Source organism: Hyla sarda, chromosome 3, assembly GCF_029499605.1.
Source record: "Hyla sarda isolate aHylSar1 chromosome 3, aHylSar1.hap1, whole genome shotgun sequence".
NCBI classification, from domain to species: domain Eukaryota; kingdom Metazoa; phylum Chordata; class Amphibia; order Anura; family Hylidae; genus Hyla; species Hyla sarda.
In genome coordinates, this window is record NC_079191.1 from 338,744,940 (window position 1) to 338,760,935 (window position 15,996).

The 15,996-nt window shown below is 40.7% G+C and overlaps 1 protein-coding gene across 1 annotated transcript in view; it reads left to right on the forward strand.

Moving 5' to 3' along the window:
* The window catches only part of TTC27 (tetratricopeptide repeat domain 27), a 367,717-nt gene extending 354,832 nt beyond the window's left edge, over nt 1-12,885 (forward strand). The window contains exons 20-21 of the mRNA XM_056567404.1: nt 6,479-6,579; nt 12,404-12,885. Of these exons, the coding sequence (XP_056423379.1) occupies nt 6,479-6,579; nt 12,404-12,526 (224 nt within the window). The 3' untranslated portion in view covers nt 12,527-12,885. The remainder of the gene's footprint in view (nt 1-6,478; nt 6,580-12,403) is intronic.
* The last annotated feature ends 3,111 nt before the right edge of the window (nt 12,886-15,996 follow it).

Consider the following 15,996-nt stretch of genomic DNA (forward strand, 5'->3'; position numbering starts at 1 on the left):
AGAGGCATTGGTTAGCTCAAATTGCCGTCATTAACTTTGCTTGAAGAAAAATGTCAAAAATACCTAAGGGGATTCTAGGCTTGAGGGCACCTTATAAAATGTAGAGAGCATGGTGTGCATGTGGTCTACATTACCATACTCTACTAAGATGTAAGAAACGGCAAAAACAGAACATTTAAGGAAATCTGTCAGTAGTATCAAATGCAATAAACCGGTTACACAGGCTTGTGGTGCGGGTGATGCTGATTAAAATGGTACTCACATTGTGTAGATTCGCCCAGCCATTCCGCCACAAATTGCGTTTTTCTATATATGCTAATGAGGGCCTTGGGGCATAGGCGGAGCTCCGATCCAAGCTTGGGACACCCTGACATCATCTTCGCCATGTTATAGTACTGCGCATGCGCTGCTTACTGTGCAGCGACATCTGCAGCTGTGAAGCCGAGGGGAACGCTTCCAGGAGGACATAGTAAGCGGCGCATGCGCAGTACTAGAACACGGCCAAAGGAGCAGGGAGGGGGTTTATGAAGTTCTTGTTCATTGTTCTTTGAACAGGTTTGCAACTTTTCTTTGATCCACAGAAATACTTCTTAAAATGTTTCTAAAGACATTCTATCAAAATACAGGGATCATGTAGACTTGTCACCCAATTCAGTGCAGTTTTTATTCTTACTTTAGGTAAACCTTAAAGGGGTACTCGGCTCCTAGACATCTTATCTCCTATCCAAAGGATAGGGGAAATTATGTCTGATCGGGGGGTCTAGCGGCTAAGACCCCAGTCATCAGTTGCACGGAGCGAACTTCGCTCCGTGCCAGATGACTAGCGATGCGGTGCTGGAGGGATCCCCCCAGAGACATCACGCCCTCCCTCTCAATGCACGCCACGCCCCCTTCCATAGACTTGCATTGAGGGGACAGGAGGTCACGAGGGGGCATGGTCGGGACGTCACGAGCCTCCGGCGCTGCAGCCAATGTTCATTTAGGGAATAAAATGTCTAGGGGTGGAGTACCCCTTTAATGTAATACATGTACTTGCATGTACAAAAATCGACTGGTGAGTAATTTTAGAGGTCTAGCTTTGAAAACCTAGAGTAGCTGTAAGAATGCTTTGTTCTACAGATTTTAAAGCGTACCTGTCATATCACAAATCACAAAAAAATCGTGCCTATATATGTTACCCATTAGGTCATGCAGATGCTTTACATGTCTTTATGTGTCTAGCTTCTGTATTTGGCTCACAGTTCTCTCTGTTATGATTCTCACTCATTCTGACATACACTGCTCAGGAAGAGGCGTGTCTGAGGCAAGCACTGAGCCCGCCATCACTCACCATGCACTCACTTCCTGTTGTGCTGGGTCTGTTCATCCAATCACTGCATGCTGCACTGTAATCCCATCCTCTCTGTTTTAAGACAGGAGTCTAATAGGACAGGTGGGAGCGCAGAGGGCTGGACTTTGTCTCGGGCTCTGCTTCAGCTGTTGTAGTGTTTGGTGGGAGTCTCAGCACCCGGACCCCACCCATGAAAACTTTACTCTAGGACTTGCCAAAAATTTACTGAAATGAAAGTGTAAAATTATGGTATGGGCAAACAAATTTTCATATTGTGCTGTTAGAAATAATAAAAGACCATGCTATTGTAATAGAATTGACAAAAGTAGGCTGCTTTGCAAAGATATGTTTTTTTTATTTATATGATTAGTTACTGTCTTCAGAGGGAATTAAACTGGATATTCTTGGACAGCTTTCTAGAAAATGTTACCGAAAGTACAAGATAAAAAATGGAAAGGGAAACTATAACAATAGACATGCAAGTACAATGGTCATTTCAAATAACTTATTGTAGGAAATAGTGGAAATAAAAATGTGATGTTACCTAAAGTTGGAAAATAATATTGGAAGAGCCATCTGCCCAGGTGCCCTATATATAAAAACTGATCTTCCCTTATCATATGATGGATAAATATATAGATATTTACAATATACACTGAATGGCCTCTTTATTACAGAACCCCAACTATTAATGTGTTAAAGGGGTAGTCCCGCCGCTGGGGCCCTCCGCGATCTCGTGACGGCAGTCACACACCCTCCCATAGACATGAATGGAGGGGGCGTGGTGTAACGACACTAGGGGGCGTGGCCGTGACATCACATACATGTCTCGGAGGCAGCCCCTGGCACAGAATGCCAGTGGCTGCACCGAGATCGTGGGGGTCCCCAGTGACAGGACCCCTGCGATCATACATCGTATCCATAGGGTAGGGGATAAGATGTATAAAGCCGGTGTGAGGTGGTTTTTTGCGCCCCCGTAGATCCATGCGTCCGCTCCTCCCCCAGCTCTCCGAACATTTCCAAAGCTAGAACTGGGGGAGGGCAGAGCAAGGGGAGAGAGAAGGTCCACGCCCCCTCCCTCATCTCCCCTCCCTGAGCTCGGCTGGACGCAGATCTCTACAGCCCGCCCCCTCCCTGAGGACATAGATCTTCACGGCAGGTCCCCTCCCTCATCTCCCCTCCCTGAGGACATAGAGCAGTGCTCCCAATGAGCTCTATGTGTAAAGGGGGACATACTGTACGGGCTAAAGGGGACATACTGCAGGAGCTAAAGGCGGACATACTGCATGGGCTAAAGAGCCCGTACAGTATGTCCCCCTTTACACATAGAGCTCATTGGGAGCACTGCTCTATGTCCTCAGGGAGGGGAGATGAGGGAGGGGACCTACCATGGAGATTTACGTCCTCGGGGAGATGAGGGAGGGGACGTGCCGTGGAGATCTGCGTCCAGCCGAGCTCAGGGAGGGGGCGTGTACCTCCTTCCTTCCCTTGCCCCAGCTCTAGCTTCGGAAATGTTCGGAGAGCTGGGGGAGGAGCGGACGCATGGATCTACGGGGGCGCAAGAAACCACCTCACACCGGCATACCCCTTTAAACCCTTTACCTTTTGGAACCACATCAAATAATCATGCAATACATTCCCCTGGGTGTTGAAATTGTTCTGCAGAAATATTGGCTCATGCAGGCAGGTAGCTTCTCTTAGTTTCCGCATATTAGGTGGAGGTAGTGACGTGCTCTCAACTGCCTGTTTTACCTGTGAAGGAGGTCAGAGAATCAAGCAAAACACATGTTCCTGGACCTCATCCATGGCTTCCATGACCTTTGTGTTATTATGCATTGTTCTGCTTCATGTGTCCTTCCATAGGGGAAATGGCTGTCATGCAGGGATGAGCATGTTCGACCACAATACTTAGATAAGTTCTACTTACTAATACAGTACTGGTATAAAATACTGCCCAAAATACTGCCGTGTGAATGTGGCCATAGGTTATTGAGGAACAGTTGCATTTTTTACAGGTGTGTTTGAATGTTCAATATCTTTTCCCCTAACTTGACTGGACGTTTTGCACCTGTCTTTTTTTTTTCACCTTTATTGACTGTGATTATATTGTTTCTATAAAATAATAATTAAAAATTGTCATGTTTACTTTGTCTACTGTTACATTTGTTTAATCCCTTAATGCATTTGGATACACGTGAAATAAATTCTTATTTTTCTCAAAAGTGATATTTTTGTTAATTTTCTCTTGTTCATTTCCCTTTTATGTGGATTTCAAAGGGAAAAAAGACAAGGCTTCTGTTCTGGATTTCTCTCTCTGCAGATTCCTCTTGCCTAATTGATTCATTAAAGCTGCTACCAGGCATCCTGTAATTACTTGTTGTCATCCAGTTACTTCCTGCCCCCAGTTCATTGTGTCAGCCACATCACATAATATGCCCAGCTCTGGCTACAGACGGGCATCACATATTTCACTTGACCTGTGTTTCTGAAACCTATCATCAGCAGAATAGGCAATAGCTAATTACTCCATCCATTCTAAACATGTAACAGACCACGGCACAGCTTGTATGCACACATTCAATATGTCATCACTATGCAAATGATTCATATATTACTGCTCGGCTGCAGTTTATTTGTCTAATGAGCTCAGGCTTTCTTTTGCGGACATGTAGAATTATAAATCTACAGATGTGTTTTCCCTTCCAGCCTCTTTATGAAGTTCAGAATTTAAGAAATGTGAAAAGAAAATTCAGATTAATAAATCTAATTTTCCAAATATTCCCCATCTTAAGCTCCTATAGTCATTCTCTAGCCTAGGACCTAACAGCAGTAGGCCTAAATGTCGCTCTCAATCCAGTGAAATCTGAAATAACCAAACCCTCTATACCCAGCAGTGGGAGTAGATGCTTGAGACCCCTTTCCTGTTGTGCAGGGGAAAGTTTTTCTCACTAAAGAAACTAGACAGTGTTGAGTGGGGGGGTCGAGATTTACCCAAACTGTCTAATTCTTCGACAATGTAAACTGCAGATTTACCACTGTCTCTGCTTGAGAAATCTGGCATCTCTGTAGACTGTCTAGTCCACATTTGCACTGTTTACTCTAAGTTTAGGCCAATTATTAGTTGCTTGTAAAAACGATAACCTTTATCTCTTCATCATTAAAATACATTACAGACAAGTGATGAGAACAAAACAGAAATGCCAACGTTTTGAACAGATACAGCTCTTAGGCATGGCATAATTATAATATAATTTTTACAAGTTCTTGAGCTGGCAAAGTCTCCGTTGTTTCTGCGCAGCCCGGCCAGCGTCTCGCATGCTTCTTCTGAACTCTGCATTTTCCTGGGAAGAATACATGGTGGTGAACTGACTTTTTCATTCCATTTGCATAGCTTTTATTAATATATAGAAAAGGTAAAGCAAATTTTGGCATTGCCCATTTCTGACCATGCCACACCCCTTTCCTGATAGGCCACTCCCCTTGGAGAAAAAGGCAAGCTTTACTGTTCTCATTAGCACACTATGAATTATGAAAGGGTTTCAGATACAGTGCACATCTAAAGCCAAAATTGTGTCAGCCTATGTAAATCTGGGCCAAAGTCTTGATTCATCTAAAACTTTAAATTGTGTCTCAAATACCTGTAGAACTATTGATCTGACAATCCACACACGTGCAGCCAGCTGTCCTAAGTCCAACATGTTTTTTTATTGAACATCTGGGACATTCCACTTTTATCTGTTTTCTAAAGTCTAATTAGAAGTTATCTTTCTATTTGGCATGCAATTATATGTGAATGACTTCAGAATAAATGAACTAAGACTAGAAATATGTTATTAATAAAAAAAAAAGGAACATCAGATACATCAGTTACTTCAGGGCCCAAAATAATTCCTCAATGTGAATTCTTAAAGGGAATCTGTCAGTTCTGTAACAGTTACAGAGCTGCACACACCAGCAGGTAGCTTACCTTGATGGATGGCCGATTCCACATGCATAAATTCACTTTACTCCTATGTAGCTGAAGTATCATAGAGGTGACACTGAGGCGCCTTAGCGTGATTTCACCCTCCCCCACCCTTCCTGCCTTTACTGATTGACTTACAGGGCTCTGTGGTGGAAGCTAGGCAGGATGAGGTGGGGAAGGTAGAAATTATGCTATGGCAGCTTGACTCCCCCTCTATGACACTTTAGCTACACAAAAATAAAGGTAAAGCTAAGGTTATCTCTTTCTCCCTATTAGTTACTCACTGGTGTCTGCAGTTTTCTACCTGGTATGGAGCTGACAGATTCTCTTTAAGGGCTTGTTCACACCACAATTCAATGCACTGATAAATTTCTCCCCCAAAAAAGCCGATATATCCGTGTTCAGACAGGCATGGGCCTGAGTGTAGTTAGCATATGACTGCTCAGGTAATTTTCCGACCATATGAAAGTTTTGGCTCGGACTGAAGAGAGAGGCTTGCAGCACTTTTCATTCATAGACAAAGCTCGGATGCAGTTAATCCACCATAAAATGGGTTTTGGCAAGACAGGTTTGCCTTTATCAGGCTATACTCTAAGCTGTGTCCATGCCTTTTATGGGTTTTAATGCATTGTGTGTGCCAGCTCTGTAAAATATATTACTAAATACTTTAAAAGGCTTGTCATCTGTATCCTGTATTAACAGAATGTTTTTAAAAATGTAGGATTTTTTTTTTACTTAAATTTTGTTTTGTTTTGAAATAACAAATTTTTTGACATAAAAATATGTTCCGGTGATTCAACAATTTTTCTACTATTTAAAGAGGACATGTGGCCAACCTCAAAAATTCATAATTTACTGTCATTTTATAGCTTAGGGTACCCTGGTCACACAACTGGGTGTCCATGCTTAATACACACCTCTTTTCTGTATAATTGTGTCCATCCCCTGATTCACTCCCATTATTAAAATTAGTATTTGGGCATCTCCAAGGCTTCTCTAGAAATAAATGGAGAATATAGGGATAGGATAGGGAACAAGTTGTTATTCATGTTGTTATTCACTGGACAACCACTTTAATATTATTGCAATCTTATTTTTGGGATGAGCAACAGGTCCTCTTTAAGTGATATTATAACCTCCACTGCCTCCATTTTAAAGTTTGTATATCTGCTTATATTTTTTAGTGGCAATTAAATGCAGCAAAAACAAGTGTAACCCACAGGAAGCTGTCCAGATGTTGTCCTCAGCTCGTCTTAATCTGCGGGGCCTGTCCTCTAAAGCAAAGGTCTGTCCTCTTTAATACCTACAGTGCACGGCTCCTACAACTACAAAGTCAAGTTCTGAGACTGACACAAATTGTAGTTTTCACACAGTTTGCAGCTTTGGTGATTTTAGAGTATTTACTGATGTTTCTATGGTTACAGAAGTACAATTATAAACATTGCATTTGTTTTTAGACTTTTATCGACAAAAGCACAACCAGTAAAAAAAATATGATAACACTATATTAATAAGTTATATATCTGGGAGCGATAGTCTTATTTAAATACAATTGTCTAAAACCGTAATACCACTTTAAGAAGTTTTTATTCATTAGATTCCCAATACCTGCTTATACGCCAATTTAAGAAATGAAGAACAAAGCTTTGGATTGTATGCTCCAATGGCAAGACAATGGCCCAGATTTATCAAACGGTGTGAGAGAAAGAATGGAGTGATTTTCCCACAGCAACCAATCACAGTTCAGCTCTGGTAAAGTGAAAGCTGAGCTCTGATTGGCTGCTGGGGAAAAATCACTCAATTTTTTCTGTCACACAGTTTGATAAATCTGGGCCAATATCTGTATTCCTGCTCTAATTGTCATTAACCCCTAACTGTTTCAGTCAGTTTTGGCTTTTATTTTGCAGTATGTATTTATTTATTTATTTTTTTATCCCCACCTTACAAGAGCCTTTTTTATTTATTTAATTGTAACCATACAAGGGCTTGTTTTTTGCAGAATAGTATTTTTCAGAAGTCCTATTTAGTGGTGTATATAACTTATCAATTCACTTTTATTCTTTTAGTAACTTTTACTGAAAGAGAACGGAAAAAAAAACAGAAATCCACAATAGTTTTGTTTTTTTTTTGTCTGTTTTATGGTTTTTTCCATGTAGTATAAATGATTTTAATTGTATTCTGTTGGTTAATATGAATGGGGAGCCTGGATTGCTCCTTTTTTAGGTATTCCAGCAAAGAGAAAACTTGATATATGTTGCTGGCCATGAAAGAAAAATATCATATTTACCGTACCTACCCCAGGCCACCCCAGCTTCTGTTTCACACGCCTCTTGTTTTCTATGGGGAAAATTACTGCAGCCAGTGATTGGCTGAGCAGGTAGACCCTACTCTGACTCCCCAACCTGGAAGCTGATAGAGCAGGGGATGCAGAGGACCAGGGTTGAAAAGTACCACTTGTTTATTATTTTTCTTTTATGCCCAGCAATATCACTTTTTCTTTTTGCTGGAATACCCCTTTAAAGAGGGCACTCCACTGGAAAACTTTTTTTTTTAGTCAACTGGTGCCAGAAAGCTAAACAGATTCGTAAATTACTTCTATTAAAAATCCTAATCCTTCCAGTACTTATCAGCTGCTGTATGATCCACGGGAAGTTCTTTTCCTTTTGAATTTCCTTTTTATCTGACCACAGTGCTCTCTGCTGACACCTCTGGCAATTTTAGGAACTGTCCAGAGTAGGAGCAAATCCCCATAAAAAAAACTATCCTGCTCAACAGAGTGCACTGTGCCCAGACAGAAAGGAAATTCAAAAAGAACTTCCTGTGGATAATACAGCAGATGACAAGTACTGGAAGGATTATGATTTTTAAGTAATTTACAAATCTGTTCAACTCTCTGGCATGAGTTGATTTAAAAATAATGTTTCCCAATGGAGTACCCCTTCAAGTTTTTTTTATTTTTTTTTTAAGATTTCATAAAGCAGCACAGTGCCAGCTACACCATGAAGCCTTTAAATCTGACCGCCATCTAATGCCCCCAGTAGTGCCAGCCATAAAGTGCTCCTATTATTGCTAGTCACATAGTGCTCCCCCCATATAAATGCAGTACACAGTGACCAAATAAACGTGGCAGCCACACATTCCCCCCAATAATACCTCTGGCATGGAAAATACATGTAAACAGCCAACAGAGGGTATATTCATGTGTCTTCCAACACCTGGCGATGTCTTTATTCAGTGTCTAGAGAAAAGAACAAGCATGACCTTATGGTGGGGAGCATCCCAGCACAGAATTGTAGGCCACTTCTGTCCACTAGGCCACATTCTGAGCACTTCAGTTATTAATGCAGTCATAGTCAAGAGTTAAAAGTTACTAGTGGAATATATAAAAGTACATTACCTCATAGAATGTTTTTATGGAATTTTGCTAGTACACATTTAGTTAAACACCCCTGGTCATAATAATGTGGAAATTTGATTAGCCCGTGTGAGTTAATGAGGCGGTGGCGCCTCTCCAAGTGACTACTCTGTATGATCTTAGTTATACCCTGACCATCAACTAAACCCTTTGGTTTAATTATAAGAGAAAACAGGAAATTCCTTTCTATTGACCAATCTCAATCTCGTTTCCTAATTATGATCTTGAAAGTTGGAAGCTGCTCTTGTGGTCCTTGTACATTTCTTGTTTTTATATAGTAGTACTTATAGGTTTTCTTATTGGAACCTTAAATGTAAATTTTCACCATTGGGACCTACTATTGGCTGAATGTTTATGAAAGCTTCCATATTCTCTCAGATATATACTATATATCCCAGAGTTATCAGCCATAACATTAAAATCAGGTGACACATTATTGGGGGAGATATATTAGACTTCAAAGGAACTGTACATTTTTTTTATGACTGGGTCATATTTTCTCTGCAGCGCTGTCCCCACATCGGGGGACTAATCATGTTACCCACAGGCGCTGCTGTCCTTCTCCTCCTGTGAGACGCGGCGCTGGAAATGAATGAGTTGTGAGCCACGGGTGCAGGACTTCTGTTAGGTGAATGGAAGCTGTCTCATCCCCCTGCAAGCGCAGAAAGCCAGTGGGCCGCGGGCGCTGCAGAACTTCTGCAGCGCCTGTGGCCCGCTGACTTTAGGGGGAAATTAGTGGGGCGGAGGGTGGGAAGCTACTGTAGCAAAAAATGCTGAAATAGTTAAGCTGGCTATGATAGAAAAGTGTAAAAACACATCAAAGCTTGCTGTGTAAGGGACTGCATTGCCACAGACCCATGTGATGGGTCTACAATAGGCATATGAGCCTCAGAACTGGACCATTGCATTGTTCTGCTGGAAAACCTTGGGTCCTGGGGAGCAATTCTCAGTCGATAGCTATCTCCCCTAAATAGACATGATTGTGTGATCCTGAGTATAAAGTAGAACTTAATGTACAAAAAGTCAACTCCTTAGGGTAGAGTTGAGAAGTGGGGTAGATTATTGACACCATAATATTTGCAGTCATCATGCCCATCCTATATATTTGTACAAAATACTTTACTTGATCGTGTAAATCTTGTTGCCGGTAGCTAAACCTACAGTACAATGAGATTAGATACACCTGTCGGATTTTGCTTTTTTTGGGTGAAAATAATATTCAAGAATCCTGTTTGTTGAATTTGCCCTTAAAAAAAGCTTAAATACAAGAGTTAATAAAAGGAAAAAGGACTATGGCATACACAGAAAGAGCAGTATATAGCTGCATATGGTCAGTACCATACAAGAAGTTTAAGCACAGTTAATAATTTATACATTGAGTACCTAACTCTTTGTATTTTATGGTATCAGTTATATCTGGAAATATGTAATTTATACATCAGCAAATAACCTAAGTGACGTAGTTATCGAGGGTGGTTTATGTCTGGCTTCTCGCTGTCCTTGTTGTTCTCCATAACAAGAGGAAGGAAAAAGGAAAACATCCACGGTAGTCAGGCTACTTAGAGCCAGACAGTCCTTCCTGAATGAGTGTTTCCATCAGCTAAAATAAAACCTAAGACTTTCATCTTCCTTATAACTATTGATGCTTGTCCTTCATTAATGTAACACCAGGAACATCTAACCTATTAATGATACTCAAGAAATAGTATCCAAAAATAGCTGGCACCTTGTGAAAAGGAAGCTCTAGTGTCTGGAGGCAGAGTGCTAGAGAATTGGTTTATGAACATCTCCCCCCCCAAAAATGTGTTCTCTCCCTTTTTTGTTTTCCTGAATGTGTATAATGTAATTCCTAATTTAATATTTTATCTACTTTGTAATTATGTCTAGATGACACCCATACTCATACCCGAAGTTATACCAATACAATAGGTGCTAAGAGTTTCCACTGAATTTTAGTATAATGTGGCTTGCTTCTGGCTGAAAGGGACATGTGAGAGGAACATTGGGAGCGGCATTCAATTAAAGGGGTATTCCAGACCAAAACTTTTTTTATATATCAACTGGCTCCGGGAAGTTAAACAGATTTGTAAATTACTTCTATTAAAAAAATCTTAATCCTTCCAATAGTTATTAGCTTCTGAAGTTAAGTTGTTGTTTTCTGTCTAACTGCTCTCTGATGACTCACGTCCCGGAAGTTGTGCAGCTCCTATGGGGATATTCTCCCATCATGCACAGCTCCCGGGACGTGACATCATCATTGAGCAGTTAGACAGAAAACTTCAGAAGCTAATAACTATTGGAAGGATTAAGATTTTTTAATAGAAGTAATTTACAAATCTGTTTAACTTTCCGGAGCCAGTTGATATATATATATATATATATATATATATATAAGGTTTTGCCTGGAATACCCCTTTAAGATTGCTCTCATTCAGTCACCAAAGAGCAGGTGGTAGATGGATGTTTCTGCCTAAATAAGCTTGTCAGCTTGATGCTAAGCGCATTATACAGTAGGTATGTATTAAGTAACATTGGTGCGTATGTATCTACAAACTAATGTTGAAAGGGGTTTTCCATTTTTACATATTGATGGCCTGTCCTCAGGATAGGCCATCAATATCTGATTGGTGGGGGTGCTGGCTGATCAGCTGTATTGCACTACTGCCGGAACCGGATCTGCACTGTAAACAAGAATTGAAGCACTTGGCTCTGCGTACTTCATAGTGGCCATGCTGTGTTACTGCAGCTTAGCTCCCATTGCATTGAACATTGACGATCAGATATTGATGGCCTGTCCTAAGGAAAGGCCATCAATATATTGAACCAGAACACCCTTTTAAATGAATTTTTTTTATCGAATGTAGGTTTCAAAGAGTTGCTTGCTGACTGTACATGGTCCAGTATCTGCCATAAGGTAGCAGATACCATATCAGTACCGGTGAAACTTTCAGCATTCAACAGTTCTTGGAGAGTTATCTCAAACTGAACTATTTCTTAGCACTGCACTTTAACATGACAGTCATGGTTCAGTTTTCGAGTGCTCACACGTCATCATCAAAGCTAGCTGCATTTTTCTTGTCTACTATATAGAACAGTCAATCAAGTGGTATGGAATGCTCTAAATCATATAAATATATTTCTGTAACATGCTTTCCTTTCCCAAGATAGAGAATACAGTTTCATGCTTATTATTAGAGGGATATTACAACTCTTTAAAAAAATATATACATAATGCTGAGACCTCTCAAAATTAGGAAAAAACTAAAACTATAATACCCACTAACTGGTCTTGCTTTACCTTCAATTATTATTTTTCTTGTCGCCTTCCGCTCACCTCTTTACCTGATTCAGAGACAAGTTCTCAGAGCAGAACCTGGCTGCACAGCCAATCACTGGCTGAAGATTGCACAATGCTGTGGCCAGTGATTGGCTGAGCAGGCAGGTCCTGCTCTGAGAACTTGTCTCTGAATCAGGTAAAGAGGTGAGCCCCAAGAGGGGTAGACCAAGAAGATACAAAGCTGCTGTGAGACCAGTGCTAGTTAAGTTTAGGGGTTTATTTATTTGTAAAATATACATTTTGAGAAGCAGGACTACCCCTTTACCGAAACTGTTTAATTTTATTCTTATAAAGACTTACGTTTCACATGTCTATGGTGACCTCTGACTTTTGACCATTTTGTATCTCTTTTCATAGCAACTTTTCACAGATGTGGCCACTGGTGCGGTATGTGCAGAACTAGCTGATGATGTGAACGCAATGGACAGTCTTATCACAGACATGCAAGAGAGCAGTAACCAGCTGCGGAATCAATATTGAATGAGATTCAGGACAAGCAAGCCTATTGTATAATGTTTTCCTTATAAGAACTTTGGAGTTTCTGCCTCTTATTCTCACACGGATCTGTAATCTGCTTGAGAGTCATGTGTTTGGCCTATATGTAATGGTTTTGGACACCCTGGAATAACTACAATTTTATTATTTATAAAGCACTTATTCGGGATTAGTTTTACATGAGTGCATCAAGTAATTGGCCGGGGTCCACAGAAAGAAACTGCTGATAACTGGGAAAGCTGTAAATATCCTTTCTAATTTACAGGATAGGTTAACTTTCAGGATTTAAAGGGTTTGAAACATAGAGGCACAGAGGGCTAATAAAGAATTGTGTTTTTCATTTAACAGAACTTTTGTCTGTCATTATTCCACTGTGACTTCTGTTATTAATGCTGTATATTAAGTCTACATAGCAAGTACCGGTGACAGCTCCGATAGGTGGGAGGAGAACCCAACTAAAATTTGAAACGGTAACATACAAAGAGGATATGTCACATGGGGTGTAATTAGGTTTTCTATATAGAGAGTAGATAGGTACTCTTTACAGATATACAGAGCTGTATAACTTTCTGATATACACAACAGTCTAGTTTCTGAGCGTCAAAAAAAAAATATTTAAATTGACCCTTTAACCCCTCTAATTGCATCTTTAGTATTTCTTTCATGACTTTTTTCACATAATTCTTACATCACTTTTTTGCTGCCAGGTGCCATTTTAATTGACACTTTTAAGGCTTTAAATTTATACCATCTATTAACAATATAGTATTTGTTATAAACTCTCATTTCACCAGAAGACATGCTAAAATATATATTTTTCCTTTGTAGTCCTTACCTGGAGTTTTTTATAGATTGGTATGAACTCTTTGTGGAATTAGGTGACCTTTGTGGAAGGGGGGGGGGGGCTAAATAAAGCATTCCCCTATTTTAACAGAAATATATAGAAAAATACAGAGGAGACACAATGCGCATCTAAGCGTAGTAAAAAAATAGATAATCTGAGTGTATAAGAAAATAATTAAATTAAAAATGGATGTCGGCTCCAAAGAAGGGGGGGGAACAGCCGTTCCAGATTAGTGTTTTAGGTTGATATGTTAGGTTTGCTCACCTTTCTGTGTTGTACCGTGGGCACAACACCAGTAGACGCTTGTTTCCCACTATTCTGGGGGACGCAGATTGGAGGAGTGCAGCCGGCACTAGACCCGTTCTCACCGGCGGAGGACGGTCACTTGAATGGAAGAGTATCGGTCCCGTGGTCCCGAGAAAAAAAGAAGTGCTTCTATGGGCGCTTACCTCCGTCACAGATGTAGTCCGTCACAGGTATGTGGATGTTTCCAAGAACTTGGTGAAATAAAACCGCTTGGACACGGATGTATTTAGAAAATAAAAAGAAGGTTTATTCCTTCAGCATGTAATACAGCAACGCGTTTCGAGGGGCAGGGACCCCCTCTTCGTCAGGCTAGCCTGGGAAGAGGGGGTCCCCGCCCCTCGAAACGCGTTGCTGTATTGCATGCTAAAGGAATAAACCTTCTTTTTATTTTCTAAATACATCCGTGTAAAGCGGTTTTATTTCACCAAGTTCTTGGAAACATCCACATACCTGTGACGGACTACATCTGTGACGGAGGTGAGCGCCCATAGAAGTACTTCTTTTTTTCTCGGGACCACGGGACCGATACTCTTCCATTCCCCTATTTTAGATACCCCAGTGGACCTGATGAAGCGGCAGTTCCGTGAAACATGTTGCATGACACGTTGCATGATGGGTATTAAAGTTCCTTTTTACTAAGAAGATTCCCAGCGCCTCTTTGATCCTGCCTTTACTTTGGGAGGTCTGTTCTACTCAATTGCTATTATAATGATAGCAGCCGCAGTTATTTGCTTTTTGCAATTGCTTCACAACCAGGCCTTCATCATACATAACCCAGCAGCTCTTTCCTCCTACCCTGCACTGTGTTAGGGGTAGGGTACTATTGAGTAGAGAGTGTATTAGAACCACACTTGCTATTAATATGTTGCCAGACTCACAAAGGGGATTTATTTTTGGCTTGTTTTGCACAAAAAATTGTGACCTTTTCAATGTAATGATGGTCATAGCATAAAAGTTGCCAGAACATAGCAGTAGGGGTGGGGCCTTTAAGGCTTGACATATTTACTGTAAATTATTCCAGAGCTTTGCTATAAATAATAGCAGAAATCTATGCCAGCTTTCAGCTGTTGTAGATTTTACTCTGTGGCAGTTGGACAGTCAGAGAGTCAGGAGAAAGTTTTGATTGGTTTGGGTCTCAGTGCTGAGACCCCCACCAATCATTAGAATGAGCAGAGAGTAGAGCACAAGTATGTGCTTTACTCTCCAGCTCGCTGTGATCTCCATACAGTTGTACTAGATAGGCTCCAAAGACTTGTAATAGAGCCCTTCTAGTGCAACTTAGACCAAATGGCAAGGACACTTTAACTAGCAAAGGTAAAGCAACTAAAACATGACACCACGAGGACGCACTGTTTCAAAATTTGCCCACTTAAGTCTATAGACTTATTAGCATATGCAGTCAGGAAATTATACTGGTGGATACACTGACAGAGGTGTAAATTCAACCATAGTACATAGTCAATCTTTTGTACCTTGTATAAAGGGGTACTTTGCTGCTCAACATTTGTAACGAACTGTTCCAAACTCTGGGGCCGGCGCCGGGAGCTCGTGACATCATCGCCCTGCCCCCCACGTAACGTCCCGCCCCCTCAATGCAAGTCTATGGGAAGGGGGTGTGACGACTGTCATAGACTTGCATTGAGGGGGCGAGGCGTGAAGTCATTTATGACATCACGAGCTCCCAGCTCCAGTATTCGGAACAGTTTGTTCCAAACGCTGAGCAGCGGAGTACCGCTTAAGCGCCAACATGGTTGCCAATATAAGTGCATTGAGAACTGGAATTGCAAACTATTATTTCTCACCTTAAAAGTCCTTTAAACTACTAGATATTTACAAAGCTTAAAATACTTCCATAATCAGAAGAGGAACCTGCACCATCATTTCTACACACATACCATATTATATTCCTCCGTATGCCTGCAGAAGATGATCTTGTAATAACAATGATCAGCCACAAGTTTCCTAGAAAGTGTGTGTTGTCTGCTGAACAGAAGGTTAAAGTCTGGAGAGCTGAATGAAGTACTTTCCAAAAGCTTACACTAAGCTAGTCTTACTAATCTTCTTAGATAAATCTCCGTAAGTGACTAGGAAAATACAACATGAAAGTCTTACTGTAACAGCTGCCAGATGAATAGGTCTATAGTAGGCTATTTAAATTGACATTTTTGCATAAATACCATAGTACTGTGGTGTAAAAAGTGATATTGTTGCTAAATGAAGTGATTGTATCCACCAATCTCACTAAAATGTTGTGGTTTTGATACATTTGTCACTCATGTAAAAAGGTAACCACAATAACCAGCAA